At 37.0% G+C, this 19,021-nt stretch overlaps 2 protein-coding genes across 6 annotated transcripts in view; both read right to left on the bottom strand.

Moving 5' to 3' along the window:
* The window catches only part of coro (protein coronin), a 31,960-nt gene extending 20,539 nt beyond the window's left edge, over window positions 1–11,421 (bottom strand). The window contains exons 1-2 of one of the 3 annotated variants that reach the window (XM_019040169.2): window positions 11,064–11,421; window positions 8,859–9,068 (exon numbers count right to left, since the gene is read on the bottom strand). In XM_019040169.2, the coding sequence (XP_018895714.1) occupies window positions 8,859–9,068 (210 nt within the window). In that variant the 5' untranslated portion in view covers window positions 11,064–11,421. The other 2 variants (XM_019040185.2, XM_019040177.2) reach the window with 2 other exon arrangements.
* A 1,976-nt stretch (window positions 11,422–13,397) lies between these two features.
* Marf1 (meiosis regulator and mRNA stability factor 1-like protein) overlaps window positions 13,398–19,021 on the bottom strand; it is a 41,287-nt gene continuing 35,663 nt past the window's right edge. For all 3 annotated transcript variants that reach the window (XM_019040566.2, XM_019040574.2, XM_019040582.2), the window contains 3 exons: window positions 18,629–18,724; window positions 17,194–17,530; window positions 13,398–16,179 (listed from right to left, as the gene is read on the bottom strand). In XM_019040566.2, coding sequence (XP_018896111.2) covers window positions 16,130–16,179; window positions 17,194–17,530; window positions 18,629–18,724 — 483 coding nt within the window. In that variant the 3' untranslated portion in view covers window positions 13,398–16,129. The remainder of the gene's footprint in view (window positions 16,180–17,193; window positions 17,531–18,628; window positions 18,725–19,021) is intronic.

The following is a 19,021-nucleotide window of genomic DNA, read 5'->3' as shown; positions in this document are numbered from 1 at the left end:
GTTTCTTTGGATTTCAAAATTCTCTGATTTTGAAATAAAAGTTTTTTTGGCCTGATTTCTCCTGAAACCCCGCTTCAAAGACAATTTAAGCGCGAGGTCTCTCGAAATTGAGAAAAATGCAATTTTTCGGCTAGAAGTAACGCTGCTTAATTCTGCGTTCAGCGACCGCGATCTACGCGGTTTTGGACACGATTTTACGCGGAGATTTACCGATTTGGATGAGAATTTCGCCTTGATCTAAGCGTGGAAATTTCCAAATTTTAATCTTCAAACTTACCAACGCAGGTTTTTTTGTTTGAGGCATACCGCATAAAGTATTTTAAACGCCATAGAAGTCAAAGTTTTATCATTACAATCTTTTTTCAGGAGAAAATTGAAATATTTACTCCAGCAATCACTTTTATTACCTAGGTGATTATTATTATCAGAACGCATGTAATAGGAGATTAACTGATAACGGGTGTCGCTCCTAAATTTTGTCAAGAAGAAATAACATCATCTCATAGCCACTTAGGAGATTAGGAGGAACAAGTAGAATAAGTTTTAGTTATATGTTCTTATGATTAGTCATAGTTGTAAGACACATGTAATTAATCGTATTATTTGACAATACCTAAAGACCTCGAATAATAATAAAAATAAAAAAAAAACCTTCGAACTTATTTCCTAGATAGGGGAGCATCGTTTTACGCGAAAATTTACGCATTTAGGTGAGGATTTCGCCCTGATCTACTCGCGAAAAATTCAAAATTTTAAACTCTAAAATTATTCCCTACAGAGGGGCGCTCCTCATCGACACTGGAATCGATTTCAAAGCTGTCGATAAAAATTAAGGAACTTTAATACGGATGAGCCACGACTTAGGCTCATCCGTTAAATGACCTATCTGCATAGGGAAACTACGGAAATACCGCATAAGGGAATATAAGTTACTATTAAATGAGCCGAACATAGAGGGTTTTTTCTCCAGCAAAATGCGGTACAATTGCTGCTAGGCGTATGATCCTACTCGGCTTTGGAACGATCCTTTCTTTTGAACTGCATTTTGCAATGAGGAGCCACTACTTCTGGCTCATCGATAAAATCTTCTATCTGCATGGGAAAACTAACGGCACATGTGTTATTTCTGAAATGAGCGACAAATGGTGCTTTCTTGTTGTAAAATAAAGTCCATCTATTGGTGATAGACAAAATTCATCAATCAAAATATGATTCCGAGACTACCGTTGTACAACTGGACTGCATTTTACAATAAAATACTACACAACTATGTCTTACTCATCCAAAAAGACACATATCTGCTATGGAAAACCAATGACACAAAAATTGTTTCAAAAATTAGCCAGGGATTATAATTCCACGTTGCAAAATGTAGTCCACTGATTCTCTCTCGATTTTCTTCTGAACTGAAGTGTCCTTTCCCATCGACCTGGAGTTCTCTGCCGTCGCACAGTGGATCGAGTCAATAGGAGAGGTCGGACAAAATTTGGAAACTTTAAACGCTCATAACTGCGTCTATAAAAAACTTTGAGGTTCTAGAAGTGTTTCCATTGGTTTCCTCGTGAAATTTTCTTCTTAAAGCACCCTTTGGAATTTTAAATTAGACGAAATAAACATCAAAATTTGCAGTTTTAGTCAAAAATTTTATGTCCGACCTTCCTGATTGACTCGATCCACTGTGCGTCATCTGCCGTGCTTGATAAAAACGCCGCATATGCATTCTAATGTTGCCAAATATCTCTTTAAAAATGTTTATTTTAAAAGAAACTTGAAAATGTTTATCCTTGAAATTTCAGACTTATTAGATCAAATTACGAACAAAGTCCTGTGAAAAATCGAGGAAGGAATATTCACGATACCTGAGAATTTGTGATTTGTCGAAGGAAATTCGACAACATCTGATGGCTCATACGGCGTTCTTACTTTGCACGGCACTTCAATTGTCAGCATTTGGGACCGTCTACTCCCACGAGCGATTTCGTAAGAGACACGATGGGCCCTCCCCCCCCCCCCCTTCTAAAATTAACTTCCGACCTTTAAAAAAGCTCCTCAGGTTAAGCCAGCAATTAAGAAGCGCACCGCGCCTGTACAGGCAAGTCCACCTCCATATTCAGTCAAATTCCCCTTGCAGAGATGGGGCTGAATACATTAGCAAGGTTGCCATGCTGCCGCACTGAGAAAAAACACCGTATAAACATTCGAGAGTTGCCAAATTTTCTTTCAAAAAATAGTTATTTTTTAAGAAAGTTATGAATTTTTTTCTTGAAATTTTCAGGAGCTTCAGGTGAAACTGTGAACAAAATTATCTGAAAAATCAGAGAAAAATATTTTAAAATTTTCCCGAGAATTCATGATTTAACCAAGGAAATTTGGCAACGCCTGAAGGTTCATACGGCGTTTTTCCTTAGCACGGCAGCGTGGCAGTGGACTAAGAATTACCTTCTTGGCTCCGGACAGAGTGACAATCCTACCCAAGTATCTTAACGAGGAGAACGCGATTGGACGGGGAGGTGAACTTCCCTATCGAGACGATGAGACACTGCGAAATGATGAAGAATTCTCCCGTGTTACGCAATGAGGAGAGCATAAAGGGCAAAAATCATGTTCGAGGCCCAAGTAGCAGTGATTGCGGTAGGTTGCAATTTGATCGGAGCATAATGTATCGCGATTTTATCGACGTCAATTCATTCCAATATTATTGGATGACAAATTGCGACTTCATCGCACGATTCTGCAATAAAATTGCGGTAGTATCGAAGGCCACTTATCGCAATTCTATCTAACAAGAAAATCGAGATAAACTGAGATAAAATTTCGATTTTATAGAGATAAAATCGAGACAAGATAGAGGATAATCGCTCGGAAGTTGAGGATCCTGATGACTTCATCGCCAAAGAATCGTAAAAAAAATCGCGACTTGACTTCAAAATACCGCGATTTTTCCGTTCCAAAATGTATCGCGATTTTATCGACGTCAATTCATTGCAATACATATTATTGGATGACAAATTGGGACCTCATCGCACGATTCTGCGATAAAATTGCGATTATATCGAAGGCCACTTATCGCAATTCTATCGAACAAGAAAATCGAGATAAACTGAGATAAAATTTCGATTTTATAGAGATAAAATTGAGACAAGATAGAGGATAGTCGCTCGGAAGTTGACGATCCTGATGACTTTATCGCCAAAGAATCGTAAAAAAATCGCGACTTGACTTCAAAATACCGCAATTTTTCCGTTCCAAAATGTATCGCGATTTTATCGACGTCAATTCATTGCAATACATATTATTGGATGACAAATTGGGACCTCATCGCACGATTCTGCGATAAAATTGCGATTATATCGAAGGCCACTTATCGCAATTCTATCGAACAAGAAAATCGAGATAAACTGAGATAAAATTTCGATTTTATAGAGATAAAATTGAGACAAGATAGAGGATAGTCGCTCGGAAGTTGACGATCCTGATGACTTTATCGCCAAAGAATCATAAAAAAATCGCGACTTGACTTCAAAATACCGCAATTTTTCCGTTCTAAATGTATCGCGATTTTATCGACGTCAATTCATTGCAATACATATTATTGGATGACAAATTGGGACCTCATCGCACGATTCTGCGATAAAATTGCGATTATATCGAAGGCCACTTATCGCAATTCTATCGAACAAGAAAATCGAGATAAACTGAGATAAAATTTCGATTTTATAGAGATAAAAGCGAGACAAGATAGAGGATAATCGCTCGGAAGTTGACGATCCTGATGACTTTATCGCCAAAGAATCGTAAAAAAATCGCGACTTGACTTCAAAATACCGCGATTTTTCCGTTCCAAAATGTATCGCGATTTTATCGACGTCAATTCATTGCAACACATATTATTGGATGACAAATTGGGACCTCATCGCACGATTCTGCAATCAAATTGCGATTATATCGAAGGCAATTCATCGCAATTCAATCGAACAAGAAAATCGAGATAAACTGAGATAAAATTTCGATTTTATAGAGATAAAATTGAGACAAGATAGAGGATAGTCGCTCGGAAGTTGACGATCCTGATGACTTTATCGCCAAAGAATCGTAAAAAAATCGCGACTTGACTTCTAACTCAAAATACCGCGATTTTTCCGTTCCAAAATGTTCCGTAATGGTATTTGGGAGAAAATGGAACTAGAAGCGTCCGAGCGGGGAACCATATTGCATACATTCTCCGTTCTTTGTAGAATTAAAAATATTCATCCAAAATCCCCTTAGAAACTGTTCGAATAATTAGATATACGCGAATTTCAGCTTCAACAATACAGAAAAAACTTTGCTCATTTCATGATTGGCAAGAGAGAAGTAATAACCATATTTGGCACACTTGCGTAGTTACATTTTGGACACAACGGAATACGGTTACAGAAAAGGGTCCCGTTTTACTCAAGACAGCAGTAAGTACGAATCTCTCGCGAATTAAAGTAGACTTACTGCTCTCTTGCGCGCTAGCTACGTTTTCATAACTCTCAGTTTTTACGAATATGACGAATTCTGGCGGCTACACTTTGAGCTAAATCAGCCGGTTTATTTCAGGTAGATTCTTAGATGGATAATGAGGAAGATTCGATTTCGAAAATTTGGGCGATGATACTACGTTCGGCGCACAACATAGCAGAATTACTGAGCCAATTGTTGTAGAAACGACGTATACGCACTGCAATGGCGCTGATTGTGCAGCTGGGTGCACAAAGTTTGCATCTGGAAGAGTTAAATGCCCCGTGGCAGAAAAATCTTTTACATGTTGGCTCATTTCCTTGCAGGAATAATTAAACTGTGTTCGGTTTACCAAGGATAATATACGAAGATGCACGATTTAAGATGCGCACTGCATGGCTTATACGTCGTCACTACAAGGATTGCCTCAATTCTAATAATATTTCATAAGATTATTTGGACTACATTTTGCAATTTGGAACTATAAATTCTAGCCCGGTTTAAAATCAAGGTATGTGTCATTAGTTTCCCTATGCACATAAGTGTTTTTCCAGAGGAGCCAGAATTCATAGTTCCAAATTGCAAAATGCAGTCCATCTGATCTTGCGAGGAGATGAGCTGAAGGTAAGAGATGTGATACATAGAAATTCGCCAATCCCGTGAACGCTTTGGAGGGGTGAAAGCTAGAGCGGCCTTTCGGAAATACTTAACTATTCGGAAGTGCTAAGGAAAAACGCCGTAAGAGCATTCCGACGTTGCCAAGTTTCCTCCAGTACCATAATTATTTTTTCTTATTTAATTCATCGAAATTTTTACATGATGTAGACCCCCCCCCCCCTTTGCCTGGAGAATTAAAACGTATTTTTTGCGATTTTCAGGAGTGCTTGAATGTAGTACCCTCCCACCCCCATGACCACGGAGCCCGCCTCAACTGAAAATTTCTGGCTATACCACCGAAATATGAAGCACACGAGCTCACGTTTAAGACATTGGCGGATCCGGCAAAATGGCAACATTGCCTTCTCTCCATTTAAACGTATGAAAATATATCGATTCTTAAAGGGGCCTGGTGCTCCAAAAAGAATCGATTATTTAGCATACGTTTAAATGGAGGAAATCCGGTGTTGCCAATTGCTGGATTCACCTATGGTTTTAGAGCATTTACGTCAAGGTCACATCCATTTCATGCCGTTTTACAAATGAAGATCGATAAAATAAGCTGGTCAGCAAAAGCCTCTAGACTAACTGGATTTGATTCCATTCGTATCAGTGTCAATTGACAGCAATATCAATGAGAATATTCCATATTCCTATCGTTACGATAGGAAGATAGAAAAAGAAAGAGATTAAAGAACAAACATATGCGGAGAGGGGGGGGGGGGATAAAAACTTGCATTAAAAAAATAGCTTAAAAACAATTAATATAAAGAAACCAATTGCTTGACAAATTAGAAATACATACTTGCACTCAGAAAATATATAACTATCAAAGCCAACTAGCATGCTCAACTTTTTTCTTTTTCTTATCATGTATGTCGTTTTGAGCTGTTTTATCATCCTCTCTTGCCGCTGCACTGTATATTCAAAACTTCACTCCTTAGTGCCAAGTGGTTCATAATTTGCGTAGAGTCTGAATTGGTGGTGAAACCAAAAGTCAAGAATCTCACTTTGTGACCTTATAACATTCTAATGTTCAGATGGATGACTTAGTGATCACTGATATTGCACAAAAGTTAGAGTAATTTTCTTTTTTCTTTTCAATGACATTCTCACCCTCTGAAAATTTCGACAAAAATGTTCTGTCATACTTCCTCAAAAATAAATTAGGTAAAGGTAGACATTCTGAAACTACAAGAGAAGCATTTCTGAGGTTTCACCTTCAATGTATATTTTTCAATTGATTTTGATTCACTCTGGGTGGTACATATAAATTTGGGCAGTGTTTTCTACGGTGTAGAAAAATGCCACAATTTTCGTCAGAGCAATTTTTATGATAAGATAATGCAGACAGTATACAAGCAGCAAATAATTTGTGAAAATTCCAAAATGCAGCTGTTAAAATGAAAACATTAAGCTTAAGTCTAGGAGAAAAAATGAATGAAAGGATGGTAATGTTTGTCGAAGTAAGTGTGGATATACTCAGCTAATTTCTTCCTTGAAATCTTAGCCTTCAAGATTTGGGGAAACCTTTAAAGGCTTCTGATCAAATGACTTAACAGGGGTAGCAGCTCACTCTGTTTCAAGGTGTCAATTTCAAAAGGCATCTTCATCACTTTCTCACAGGAAGCATTTAGAAAGCAATGACCCCTGCTTTCAACACATCAAGAAAACCTACATAACTGGAAATGGATAGCTACTTTTAAAAGTTTGTTCCAAACATTAATTGCTGATTATTCCAAAGACCAGCTGTGTTTAACAGTTAATATTTAATATTTATTAATTTTAGTGAATATTCAATTTGATTATCTTTTTACAGTTAGCCCTACATGTACAAATATCTCATTCATAAAAGTACCATAGCATAAAAGAAATAGTAGCAGAGAGGAAAAAATTAAAATACCTGAATACGACCAAGAGTGGACACTGAATTTTGACAATTATACTAAGACAAAGGATATTTTCAACTTGTAAATAACACACAAAATTCAAAACTCAAGCAAGCAGTAATTAGTAATTTCAGAACCAAACAAAAGCTAAATATGAGCCTGCAACAAACATTTGAAAGCTACGGCTAATTTTTTCAAAAAATCTTTCTACCTACATAACTGAAAAGGCATGACACAAAAAAAAGGACACAAAACTTACAACAAACTAACAATAAAGACAAAAAGAAAGGAAGGATGGGGAGAAAGGGCCAAAAAGAAAAAGAAAAAAAAGAAGAGAAGGGATGGAAAAGAGGAGGTAAAGAAATAAGGAAAGAAAATATATATTATCCAATAAGTAATGAAAAATAATGCTCAAAACAAGGAAAGATGCGACCAAAAATTCATGAATTTCAACAATATCCTTCAATTTATTTCAAACATCAAATTACGAAAATCCATCTGTATGCCACTTATCTGCAAAAGGAAACTAATTGCACAAATGCAGTTTCTAACAAGAGCCAGAAACAGTTGTACCCGCTTGCAAAATGTAGTCAAATTGATGATGCATGCGGCTATAAAATGGTTCATCATGAAAGAAGAACTTATAGTATGCACTAGGATGCATTCTGTTAATTTAGGATTGGAAATCAGACATTATGACCAATGTCATTATTTCTTAAGAATTATCCACCAATGAAAATTTATCCTGCGATACATGCAACTGCCCAGTCATCCTAAGCAATACCTTTTAAAAGTTTGCTGAAACCCTTTAAAAACAGGTAAATCCTGTTTTCAGACTTGTCTAATCCCTTTTCAAGGTACTCAACAAACTTGAACTTTTTAGCCACCTATACGCTATTAAAATGACAATTTCGACAAAATCTGACAAGTTTCCTAATTTATTTTGTTTTAGCTACTCCTCCATTTCACCCAACTGTATCAAGCACAAGGTTGGAAAGTTTCTGACTTGTCAGAGAATGATCAAGCCTTTGACGTTTTCAATTTTTTAACAAGCTGATGATGAATCAGGCTACTTGCATAGTGCGAACTCCAATCCTGCAGATTCAGTTTCCTGACTTTCAATGAGGCAAGATATGAGTCCTAAATGAAAGCTTTCCAATTTACCTTTTCACTCAATTACTGAAGAGATCACACACTCATACACACAAACCATAAAAACAAATATACTTGGCTTTATGAATGGAGATTGATGGGAGAGAATCTAGAATTATCATATTGGAGATAAATCAATGAAACCATGTACCTCAGTTTGTTATGTCCTCTTCTATTTTACTCTTTTGTGGGATATTTAATTAAAGATTACTGTAAGAAACAAGTGTGAAATTCTTCTTCCCTTTTTCGGCTCATTCCCTCAATATTTCAAGCGACAGTTTCACGTATTATTCTCTTGTAAAGATAAAAACAGAACAGAAATTCAGAGGCACATTACCAAGAGAAAAGGTTTCAAATTTTTACCACAATATGCTCAATGACTACTCACTCGGATCATCACACTACTGGAGCTTCCTCAATGTGTTGAAAGAGAGACATTACTTGGACCTTTTAAAAAGCAAATTAAAGCCAACCAAGGATCCAAACAGCTGGCTATCCTTCAAATTGTTTGATTAAATCATCTAATCATTTGAAAGTTGAATGATGCATGAAAACAAACACAGGACAATGTAACACCAAACAATGCATGAACAAAAACTCACTAGGCAGGCTACCAAAACGCACACTAGGCTGGCTACCGCAATGCACACCACACTTACTTTGACAGTTCATTACCTTATTTTTTACCTTATTCAAAGGTAAAACAATGAAAGCTCCTCCACCAGCTGATTCTACGATGATAGCTAGGAACTTTGGGTTGACAGCACAGAATGTAGAATCCCATGATGATTTTGAGACTCTGATATTGTCGTAGCAGTGTTCACGTTTCAAAGCTGTGCCATACACATGCCGAAACTTACTGGAACGCACCACTCGGAAGGACATCTGAAATAAAAAAAAGTAATAGAGTGAATGAAATTAAAGAACATCAGCAAGCATGAAAAATTATATCTTATTTCTGAATTTTGAAATTTTCTTTGGTAACAAAAGTATGTCCTATTCTAAAATCAGGAACGACAATTGGCCAAACCCTACTTATTAGATCAGCTCCTTTAATTTGGGCCTCGCTGTAACCACTCTTGTGTCTCATTTTTAAATTACTGATATTTAATTATTGGGCCATTTAATATACAACTGGCACACACACACAAGAGTTCCGACTGAGGGTTGAGGCAAAATTTTCTTTCTAACTGATCCTAAATCAGTACTATCCCACCAGGTGATTAAAAACGATTCTTTCCTATGAAAGGTTTCAAACAAAATAATATTTCATCCCCATGGAGTCAAGTTCTCGCTTATCAGGAAGGAAAGTTTTCGCAGCGGCGAATTGGTCCCACAACAAAATTAAATATTATACATCGGTGGCATCGGTCATACGAGGCTAGAGTCGCTAGACGACGGCCCTCATGGAGCATGGGCAAATGCTATGTAAATTTGTGTCGAGAGTAAAAAAATAACATCTCATGTAAAGGGCTAATTTGCCGCCTTGAAGTTGCCCACGATTTTCAGAGAGGGTTGAGATGACTCACCCGGAGAAAGAAAAAATTCGAAGTGGAAGCCAGTGCCACACCGCTGCATGCCCTGCAGGTTGACCTAACTTTGATCTTCCTCAAGTTCTTCCAATAGTTTTCCCCTCATTTTTTTCTCACACAATTAATTGGGGTACTTCCATAATAATTAGAAATGATCACAATAAACAACAACCCCTACCATTTTTTGTCATATCCCTCCCCTCTCTTTTTCTAAATGAAAAAAAGAAGAAAAACATCCAAAATTTGCCACCCAGTACCATGGCACCTTGCCTCCCCTCCCCCATATCTAACTCCCCTTCCACTAAATTTTTCGAGAGGTGATTTCATTGGTTTCTGGGCAGTGATCCCAAGTGTACGGATATACCCGTGCTGTTTGGATTTTCCCTATCCTGGTGCGGACAGCGTACGGACAAAAACCGAACGGGAAAACGCTTCCCTATCCTAAAGTATCCGTACGCCTAACGTCACAGAATGACGAAGTAGCCAACAGCAGCATAGAGAAAGGCAGAGCGTACGAATTTCGCACACAGAGCACCTGGGAACACTGTTTCTGGGACTGATCTCATTTTAAAAAATACCAACTTCCGGAGGAAAGTTCACTTGAGGGTCAAATCAACCGTTACTATTAACTTTTATAAATAATTTTTGCAGGGATGCATGAGCTCCTTACATCCACGATGTGGATGATTTCCCAAGGAGCCAATGGTAGGTAGATCTAATTCTCACTAATGTACCGATGTCAAACTTCTTAAATTGGAGGTCAAAGATACATGTAAATTAGGGAATAGAGGGCTGGTAGCGAACCATTACTGCAGGGTAGCTACTTCACTATCTGATCTAACTGATAGTTCAAAAAGAGTAATTCTAATTTTGTATAAGTACCTTCAAACAAATTCGAAGATTCGCTCACTGAATCGTTACACAATTTTGAAGCAAGAAATGTGGAGAGGAAGAACTGAAAATATTGGCTATCATAGAGGAGATTGGTCACAAATTTGTTTTGGTGACAGTTAATGGGCAAATTTCTGGGCCAAACTAAGACAGCAAAATCATAAACTGGCAAAAATAGTGGTTTCACCAAAGTACAGTTATCTAGCAGCAAACTCATCAATGCTCAGTACCAGGCTACAAAACTATTCTCGACGTCGAATAATGGATAGAAACGTAACCATCACATTTAACTAGAAAACGAATATCGACTTCAAGTATTTGCTTTAGATGGAAAAACACATTTCTTATGGTAAAAACACTGAATTAATAAAAACTGAAAATGAGGTTAGGCCATTGGGTCACTCTCGTTTGGAAAAATAACTGAGCCTCGTGTCAGTAACGGGCAGTGGTCATTTACCTTGAGCGATTAGTTTCCTGGAAACATCCAAATCACCAAAAAATTATCCAGTATGCATCGAAAAATATAAACAAACGCAAACGACTCTAGAGGCATGAGAACGAACAGTTCTTCTGCATGTTTAACCTGGATTTTAGGGTGGTGTTGAATTCCCACTGTAGACGACGCACTGCCATATTTGGCGATGACAAAAATACTTAATTCCTTTTATTTTCCAAAAAACGCACCAAAATTACACGACGCGACGCGAGGACGATAATGATAAGACGGCACACAATCAGCACTTATCGGTATTTCATACCGTAGGAATTGCGCAAATATTTGAACGACTACAATCAGCAGAGGGCGAGGGCATTTGCGACAGGGTTGTCAAATGTTCGTTTAAAATATAACAATCAGCCTACAGGACCAAAACAGAAGTTACCAATTTTTTCTGAAATTTGGCAACTATAAATGAGCTCACTGCGACGACGCGCGATTTCTGGCGCGTAAAAGAGCTGAAACCTCCCTTACAACTTGACAACGCGCACAAGTCCGTTAAACTTTTGGTTTCTCCCGAAGATTTCTCCTGAATTTCATCGAAAGGGTGTTCGAAAAGTCCTCCCTCCCCCCCTCTAACTTTTTACCTATTTGAGGTAGAGATTTAAAACTTGGAGGACGTTTCTGAGTCAAAGGGAGCTACTTTTTGACCCCCCTAGAATTTTCAGTGAGGCCCCTTGGCTTTGGGGAGGGGGGGTTGTAACGGACCCCAACTTGTTTTCAAGTGGGAAAGACACCCCCCCCCCCCCTTGCGGTACCTCGTTCGAAAAAGCATAGAAAGAGGAAAATTTTCGCGCAAACCTGAAGTCAATATCTCAAACCGTTTAAAAATGGCGGCCGGTTAAAGTTCAAAATAGCCGAAAATTAGGGATTTGTTTCAAATCTAACTACAATTTGTTAATCTCATGCCAAAATGCCCCGAAGTTCCATGATCTAGGCAAATCAATCAGCAAAAAATCGAGGTGGCAATTTTTGACCGTGTCAAACTTTAACCGGCGGCCATTTTGGAAATTTCGGTTTTTTTTTTTTTTTTTCAATCTAACGTCAAATTCGTGTTTCTTGTGTCAAAATACCCCCAACACCGATTTTTGCGTAAATCCATGGACCAACAACCGGTGTCAGTTTTTGGCCATCTTGAACTTTAACCGGCCGCCAGTTTGAAACGGTTTGAGATATTGACTTCGGGTTAGCATGAAAATTGTTCTTTTTTTATGCTCTTTCGAACGAGATGTCAAAGGTTGGGGCCCGTTACGCCCCCCCCCCCCCTGAAAATTTTGGGGGGTCAAAACGTAACTCTCTTTGACCTAGGAACGGCCTCCGAGTTTAAAATCTTTACCTCAATAAGGTAAAAAATTAGAGGTGGGATGGGACATGTCGAACAGCCTGCATAGAACAGGAGCTAGCTGGGCAAAGCATATCGACGGTGAAACTACCAGACCACATGTATCTTGGTTTGCGACGTTGCAGACTTCCTGACATACGTGAATCTTTAAATACGAAACTACTCAACGTCAATTCTTGTAAACTTCCGTAATTTTTCTTCTCAGTTCGAAAAAAATTACGTACATGGAAACTTCAAGGAATGATATTGAATTGTTCACCAAAAAAATTAAATTAGAGCGGACATTTTTAGGCACCGCAAACAAGGTGCGTGGTCTGGTAGTTTCACCATCGAAATTTGGAAAGATGTAAAGCGATATTTTCTCTTTTTTTCAATAAAATGTACTTACCTACACATGTTTTTCATTTAACATCTCTTTTTTAGGGTTTTTACCAACGTTGCATAGAATCACATACATGTAACTCCTCTTTTTATTTCTTTCATCAAAGTTGCATGGACCTAAATATATGTAACTACCACCTTGGGGGGAGGGGAGCCCCCTCCTGCCACTCCCCCCCCCAAAAGAAAAAAAATTGGGGATTCTTATTTTATTCAAAGATCTTTCAGAAAAAAATTTTTAATTCAAAATCCATGAACCAGCATTAATTCATGCAATAGAGGGTTAATGATTCTAATAGAGGCTCTTGAAAAATGTCACTGCTCTCACCCTTGGAGAAGAGTTAAGGGTTAGATTTGTAAAAAATTTGCCACCCTGAGGAGCAGTAAATATAATAAACCATTTCTCAACTAAGAGGGTTCTTGTCTCCTGATGAAATCAAAGCTATGATGACATAAACAAAAATTAATCAGCATGATTAAGTGGACGCTGAACTTTGCACTTCCCCAACTGTAAACTTCAACTTAGGGGTACAGAAATCTAGAAGACGAGAGAAAGAAGATGAGAAGCGTAGGAATCAATCTGCAATACAAAGTACCGAATTTATTTCATCACATTTAAAACAAGTACAAGCAACAACTTAAGCGTAGAGAAAATTGCTCGAAAATACGAACTTTGGATTAGGCTTCACACAGGGTCACAATTTTCAAACCGAGATGTGAGAATTTACGTGTAGAGGAGACAAGCACAATGATAGGGGAGCTTTTCCCTTTCTTATTTTGTATCGCAGCAAAACTAAACATTTAATGATTGATTTCCAAATACCCACTCAAAATAAGTCAAAAAATTAAAATAAAAATGCACTTGAAACAAAAAATACTGGTTCTAAAATACATTGAATGTGTGGGAATGGAATGCCGAGAAATCGCATTTCCTAATTCCAGACAATAACTTCCCTCAAACTATAAAAATTGAAAATCTGAAGCAGGAAATACATTCTTGACACTTTTTTAACAATGTAAACTGGGCTTTGCATCAGATTTTATTAGGAAGAAAAAAAAATGACTGCAGATATGGTCTCAACATTGCAAGGGGTATGCTGCTAATGTAAAGTTTTAACACATTTCAAAAAATTTAACTTTTTCTACGGTCTGCAACAATATTCTATTATTTAAAAGCTGGATTAAACTGATTCATTTTCATTGGTCGAATTTAAGAAACGACATTTTCTACGAATGTCCAACTAGATTATTTGAATGAATTCTAAATCCAAAATTACAATTCATTAATTACCCAATCAGGGATTGACTTTGATCTCACTTTATGCTGGATTAAGTGAATAAAACTTGTAAGAAGAATGAGTTTTGTACTTGATTACAGATTAGCCAGCTTCACACAATGGTGCAAAAGATTTAAGTTCGGTAGTCCATGATTTTCAATCGGAGTACAGAATGAAAAATTTCAAAAACTAACGATCAGCAAAAAATAAATTTGAAAGGTTTAGAACGAGTTAAAATGCAACTGACTTTTGCGGCTAGACAAGGTTTAGCAAAAACAATGAAGCCTCATCTATAAAAAACATCTTCAATTAAATGCTTATACAGCTTTGACTTGAATCAACACTGGAACAGTGCTACAGCACATGAAGGAGGAACTCCAGAAGATAAAATACATGGGACACTTGATGATGAAGAATCATCACTCATCAAAAAACTACATTTTGATAAATTAACTTTGGTGTAAACTTCTGATGAGTGGTGCTACTTTCAAAGTAAGCGAGAAATGCTAATCAGTTGGTGTATTCTACCTATAGGAGTTGAGAGAAAAATCTTCTTTATTTTTTCTCTACGAACACTAACTCCTAATCATCAAACTGCATTGTTGTAATCCTGTGGCAAGATAGAGAGCATTATACAGAGTGTCCAAAAGTTAAGGTACTTAACTTACAGGATTGATTTTTCGGTTCAAAATTTGACCTTTTTTTCCTAGACACATATACCCAAGAACGCTACGAGGAACGTCCGTTCTTGAAAATACGAAAAATGAACAGTACGCCGATAAATACCTCCCTGCACAGAGTTTTAGGTACTTACAACTAAATAACGAGGAGTTACATTAATTTGAAAGAAAACAAATGGCAACTTTGGAAGCACATAGCTCACTCATGAAGCGTTTTTGGGCATAAGTGTCTAGGGAAAAAAAGTCAAATTTTGAGCAGAAAAATGGATCCTGAAAGTTCAGTACGTTACCTTCCGGACATCCGGTATGATATTCTGCCATAGATAGAGGAAATACCAAGGAACAGATTTAATGTAATATGAAATGCAAGAGATACAGAATTACATTGATAGGAAAATATACTTATTCCACAACTCATACATGGAAGACAAGATAGAAATAGGAAAAAGTAAGAAACGAGCAGATATGCATAACATCATTCCGATAAAACACCTTGACTTTCTAAGGATAAAATAAAACTCAAAATACTGAGCACTCATCTAAGAAATGGCTATTTCTCTTCAAATCATCATGTTTTATCAATAAAAAAATTCATTGGACTAGAACTGAGTTACAGTCTCAGCATGACAGATGTTGGCTTGGAACAGGTACAATAAGAACCAAGAGATAGGAGGAAATCAATAGCTATTTAGTAACTACCCTAAGTTAGGATTAACCTATCCTTCATGTGCTGGGAATGGAAAGAAAAATCACGGTTCGAATATTTTGCAGCTTAAATGACGACTGCTAGTAATGTTCACAGGTTTCCTGACCTTCTTTTTCTGAATATCAAAACTAAAACGATTCGAGCGTGAAAGATAAAACTATACAATCATAATCATAAAAAATAAAATTCAGAAAGGGACAGAAAATAAGGTTTCAAGGGTCGTAAAAATAACAGCGCTTACACTTTATAAAATATATAGGATATCTAGATAGAACAGAATCAATTGCCGGTGGACACAAAGACTTACATATCTAGATAAAATATGCTACATCACGATTGATCATTGTGCACACAAAAAACCAGCTGATTTAAGTGATTGACATATTCATGGCTAGATTTTAAAAAATCACAGATTTTCCTGCTGTCTGGTTCTTAACCAACTGCACTATTCAGAAATACCGTCTGCCACTCCGAGTATTTGAAGAGGAATGCATACAGTTACTTAAAACTACTATAGATTTAGGGATGTTTGAACATTGACGAGATACTACGGGGAACGAAGTTTCGAGGATTTAAAAAGGAACAGGCTTGAAAGAAGGGAGAAAATTTTTCTTCATCATTCTCTCCTCAAAAATATGAGCGACTTACTTCAGTTCCATTGGTGTGTTGAAAAGAGCAGCAACACGTGGCTTACCTGCGGACAAAAGAAAATAAGTTTCTGACTTCTCAAGGGTCACACCAAACTCCGAAATACTAAAACAAACCTACAGAGTTACACATAAAATGCATGACCCTAAAGTTTAGATTTTTCAATCATCCTCCTCACCCTCATAACACTTTGGTGACATGGGTCCGTAGATCCCTATCTGGAACAAGTGAATAAAAAAAGGTGTTACGCTCTCTTCAACCCCCCTCGCCTTCCCCCTGGAATTTAATGTATTTTATGAACGGCCTTCTAAGTACTCAGCAACATCCATAATTTCTGCAGCCGATACTATGACTCATTCAAGTTCCAAAAGCAAAAATTCAAGCATATTCTGATTTTTCATTAACTTTTATCGAAATTCTGAAGTATAAATTATTTCCATGAAGATTTTAAAATTAAAAAATAAGGAAAATATAAAACTATATAAAAATTAAGCATTTTTGTTAACAGCGTGTCTTAAATTTTATACTGTCTTTTGCCATGTCTACCGTCAACACAGCCTCGGTTGAGGCTACTCGTGAGGGCTCCTCTTAAAATCTCAGATGATTCAATCAAGCTTTGCAATCCAATAGACGACTAAAAATTCTGCCAACTTATACATTAATGATTTGATCATACTTTCTCAGCGTATTCCACAAAAAGAAATGGCAATACCCCAAAATTACAACACATTTAATTGATGTTCCTTACAAACTCCTACGCACAATGGACTTAAGAGCTAGAATTTTCTACTTGTCGATGTCAAGAAATATCAGGATCGAAAAAAGAGTTTCAATGCCACCTGAGCATGTAATTATGAAGAGTTCTAGAGCCTTTCTTTGCCAGTTAAAAAACACCACTTGTCTTCCCATTACAGACTTTTGCATTTCAGTTACAAAGGCCATGCCTCAGCATATACGCATACAGACAGAATTGCAGAAAAATTCACGTTTCAATTCTACGTTACTCAAAATCAGCATTGAGGAAGTTTTTATTTTGAAGAAGAAAAAAAAGATGACTTACGCTTAGTAGAGTTGCTGAGGTTATCTTCTGAGCTTGAGAGAACATCAGACGAGCCTACGGAGTTATTAACATTGGCCAACTTCTTCTCTTCTTCCACTGAACCATTGCTCAAGTCAGCCTCATCTGTTTCACCAGTCTGAGGGATGAGCATGGATGGCATGGGCAACTCACTTGGGTCCGGTGCCATAACGTATGGAACGCTACGATTCAAAGAGCGATTCTCTTGTGGTGAATCATTTGCAACTGTGAGCTGGATTGATTTGCATGGTGATATGAGTTTAGATGCCTTGAAAGTGTCTGGGTGGAGCATCAGGTCTGGCAGCTGAATACTTGGGATCTGCAAAATAAAACATGCAATTGATTTACAGCATGATCATACCTTGCAAAAAGTCAGTTTATCCTGCTTTTTCATGTGGTATTGTATGCAGCTTGTCATTTAGTAGGGAAGGCCTGTTACAAATGTTTCCTAAAATTTGAAATGGTAGCAACTGAGAATAATTTCCATTATCAAATAATTGGGAAAATTTTTTCACAGAATTTTTCTGATGAATTCTCCTGCTACAAAATAGAATATGGCATTTTATTTTTTGTGCAATCGAAGGGGAAATAATCAGAAGGTGGTCTGCGTCCTCATTTTTTGGTAAACGTATGTTCTAGGCTGAAAAAGTTTAGTACCCACTGAATTGATCGATTTGGAAATTTCCACAAAGATATGAACCTGAAAGATATCCACCTGCTTTTCAGTTACTACATTGATGAACTAGCTAATTGCTAATATTTGATAAGCTTTTATTTTCAGTCGAATATTGTGTTTCGTTACTTGTGCTCTGAACTTAAAGTTCTTTGATGTATGCATCAAACATTTCTCAGTTAACTGATACTTATTAAGTAATATACACAATGCCATGATATTAAAACTTTTTACGGCACAATGTCTCACCTACCACCTGCTTCAATAACACTATTGATGGACAGATTTAAAGAGAGACTTTCAAGTGGAAATATTTGTCTAAAATTTGCATGCTTTTTCGTACTAATATGTTTCATAATAGAACAACAGACTGATTTAGTGGCAACATCATAATTTCTTACTGTAGTTTCGATGATTCAAATGTAAACGGACAGATGACCTTATCATATTCACGCTACGGTAGTAAAATGCATCTAGGTGTTTCTTGCGATCAAAATTTCTCGGGTTTGAAGGGTCATTTATTTATTTGTATCTATCAAATGACAAATTTATAAAGAATTAACACAAAATTAACTAGACCAGTATTTGGACATGAGGATACGTTCTTCAGTTTCGATTTAAACCATCGCAAGTCAATTTTGCAATGAATGACGATTGCAAATTGATATGTCGAATACTGCACGGATAACGTGGTTACTACCTAAATCAGTCTATGGAGAAGAAAAGTAGAATTTTTGTTAGTACCTCTTCATCACCACTAATGTTGTTGGTAATGCGGCTGCTGAATGGTGGAGAATTTTCAGGAGTAACAAGCGAGGAATCCAGGGTGGAGTTAAATTTCTATGGAAATGAAAATGAAAAAAAAGATAAGAATATTTTAAAAAGAAAATATCACACCATTATCCTATACTGGAGAATAAGTTCAGTGAAGGACTGACTATTTTAGATTCTGACACTCTCCTTACACTTCATCACATCAATATCCAATAATTAATTTCACTATTTTGGTAGTATTCGGCATTTCAATAAGTAACTTCAGTGATTGATTTTAATCTGTATTCCACATACTGGAAGGATTTTTCTTCATCCATGGAACAAGATTTAGCTTAAGGCTAGGATTGCATGTAACCGCTCAAT

The sequence above is a fragment of the Bemisia tabaci genome, chromosome 2 (assembly GCF_918797505.1).
Source record: "Bemisia tabaci chromosome 2, PGI_BMITA_v3".
NCBI lineage: Eukaryota > Metazoa > Arthropoda > Insecta > Hemiptera > Aleyrodidae > Bemisia > Bemisia tabaci.
The sequence above is the reverse complement of the archived record's forward strand: the minus strand, read 5'-3'. Positions and strand labels throughout refer to the sequence as shown.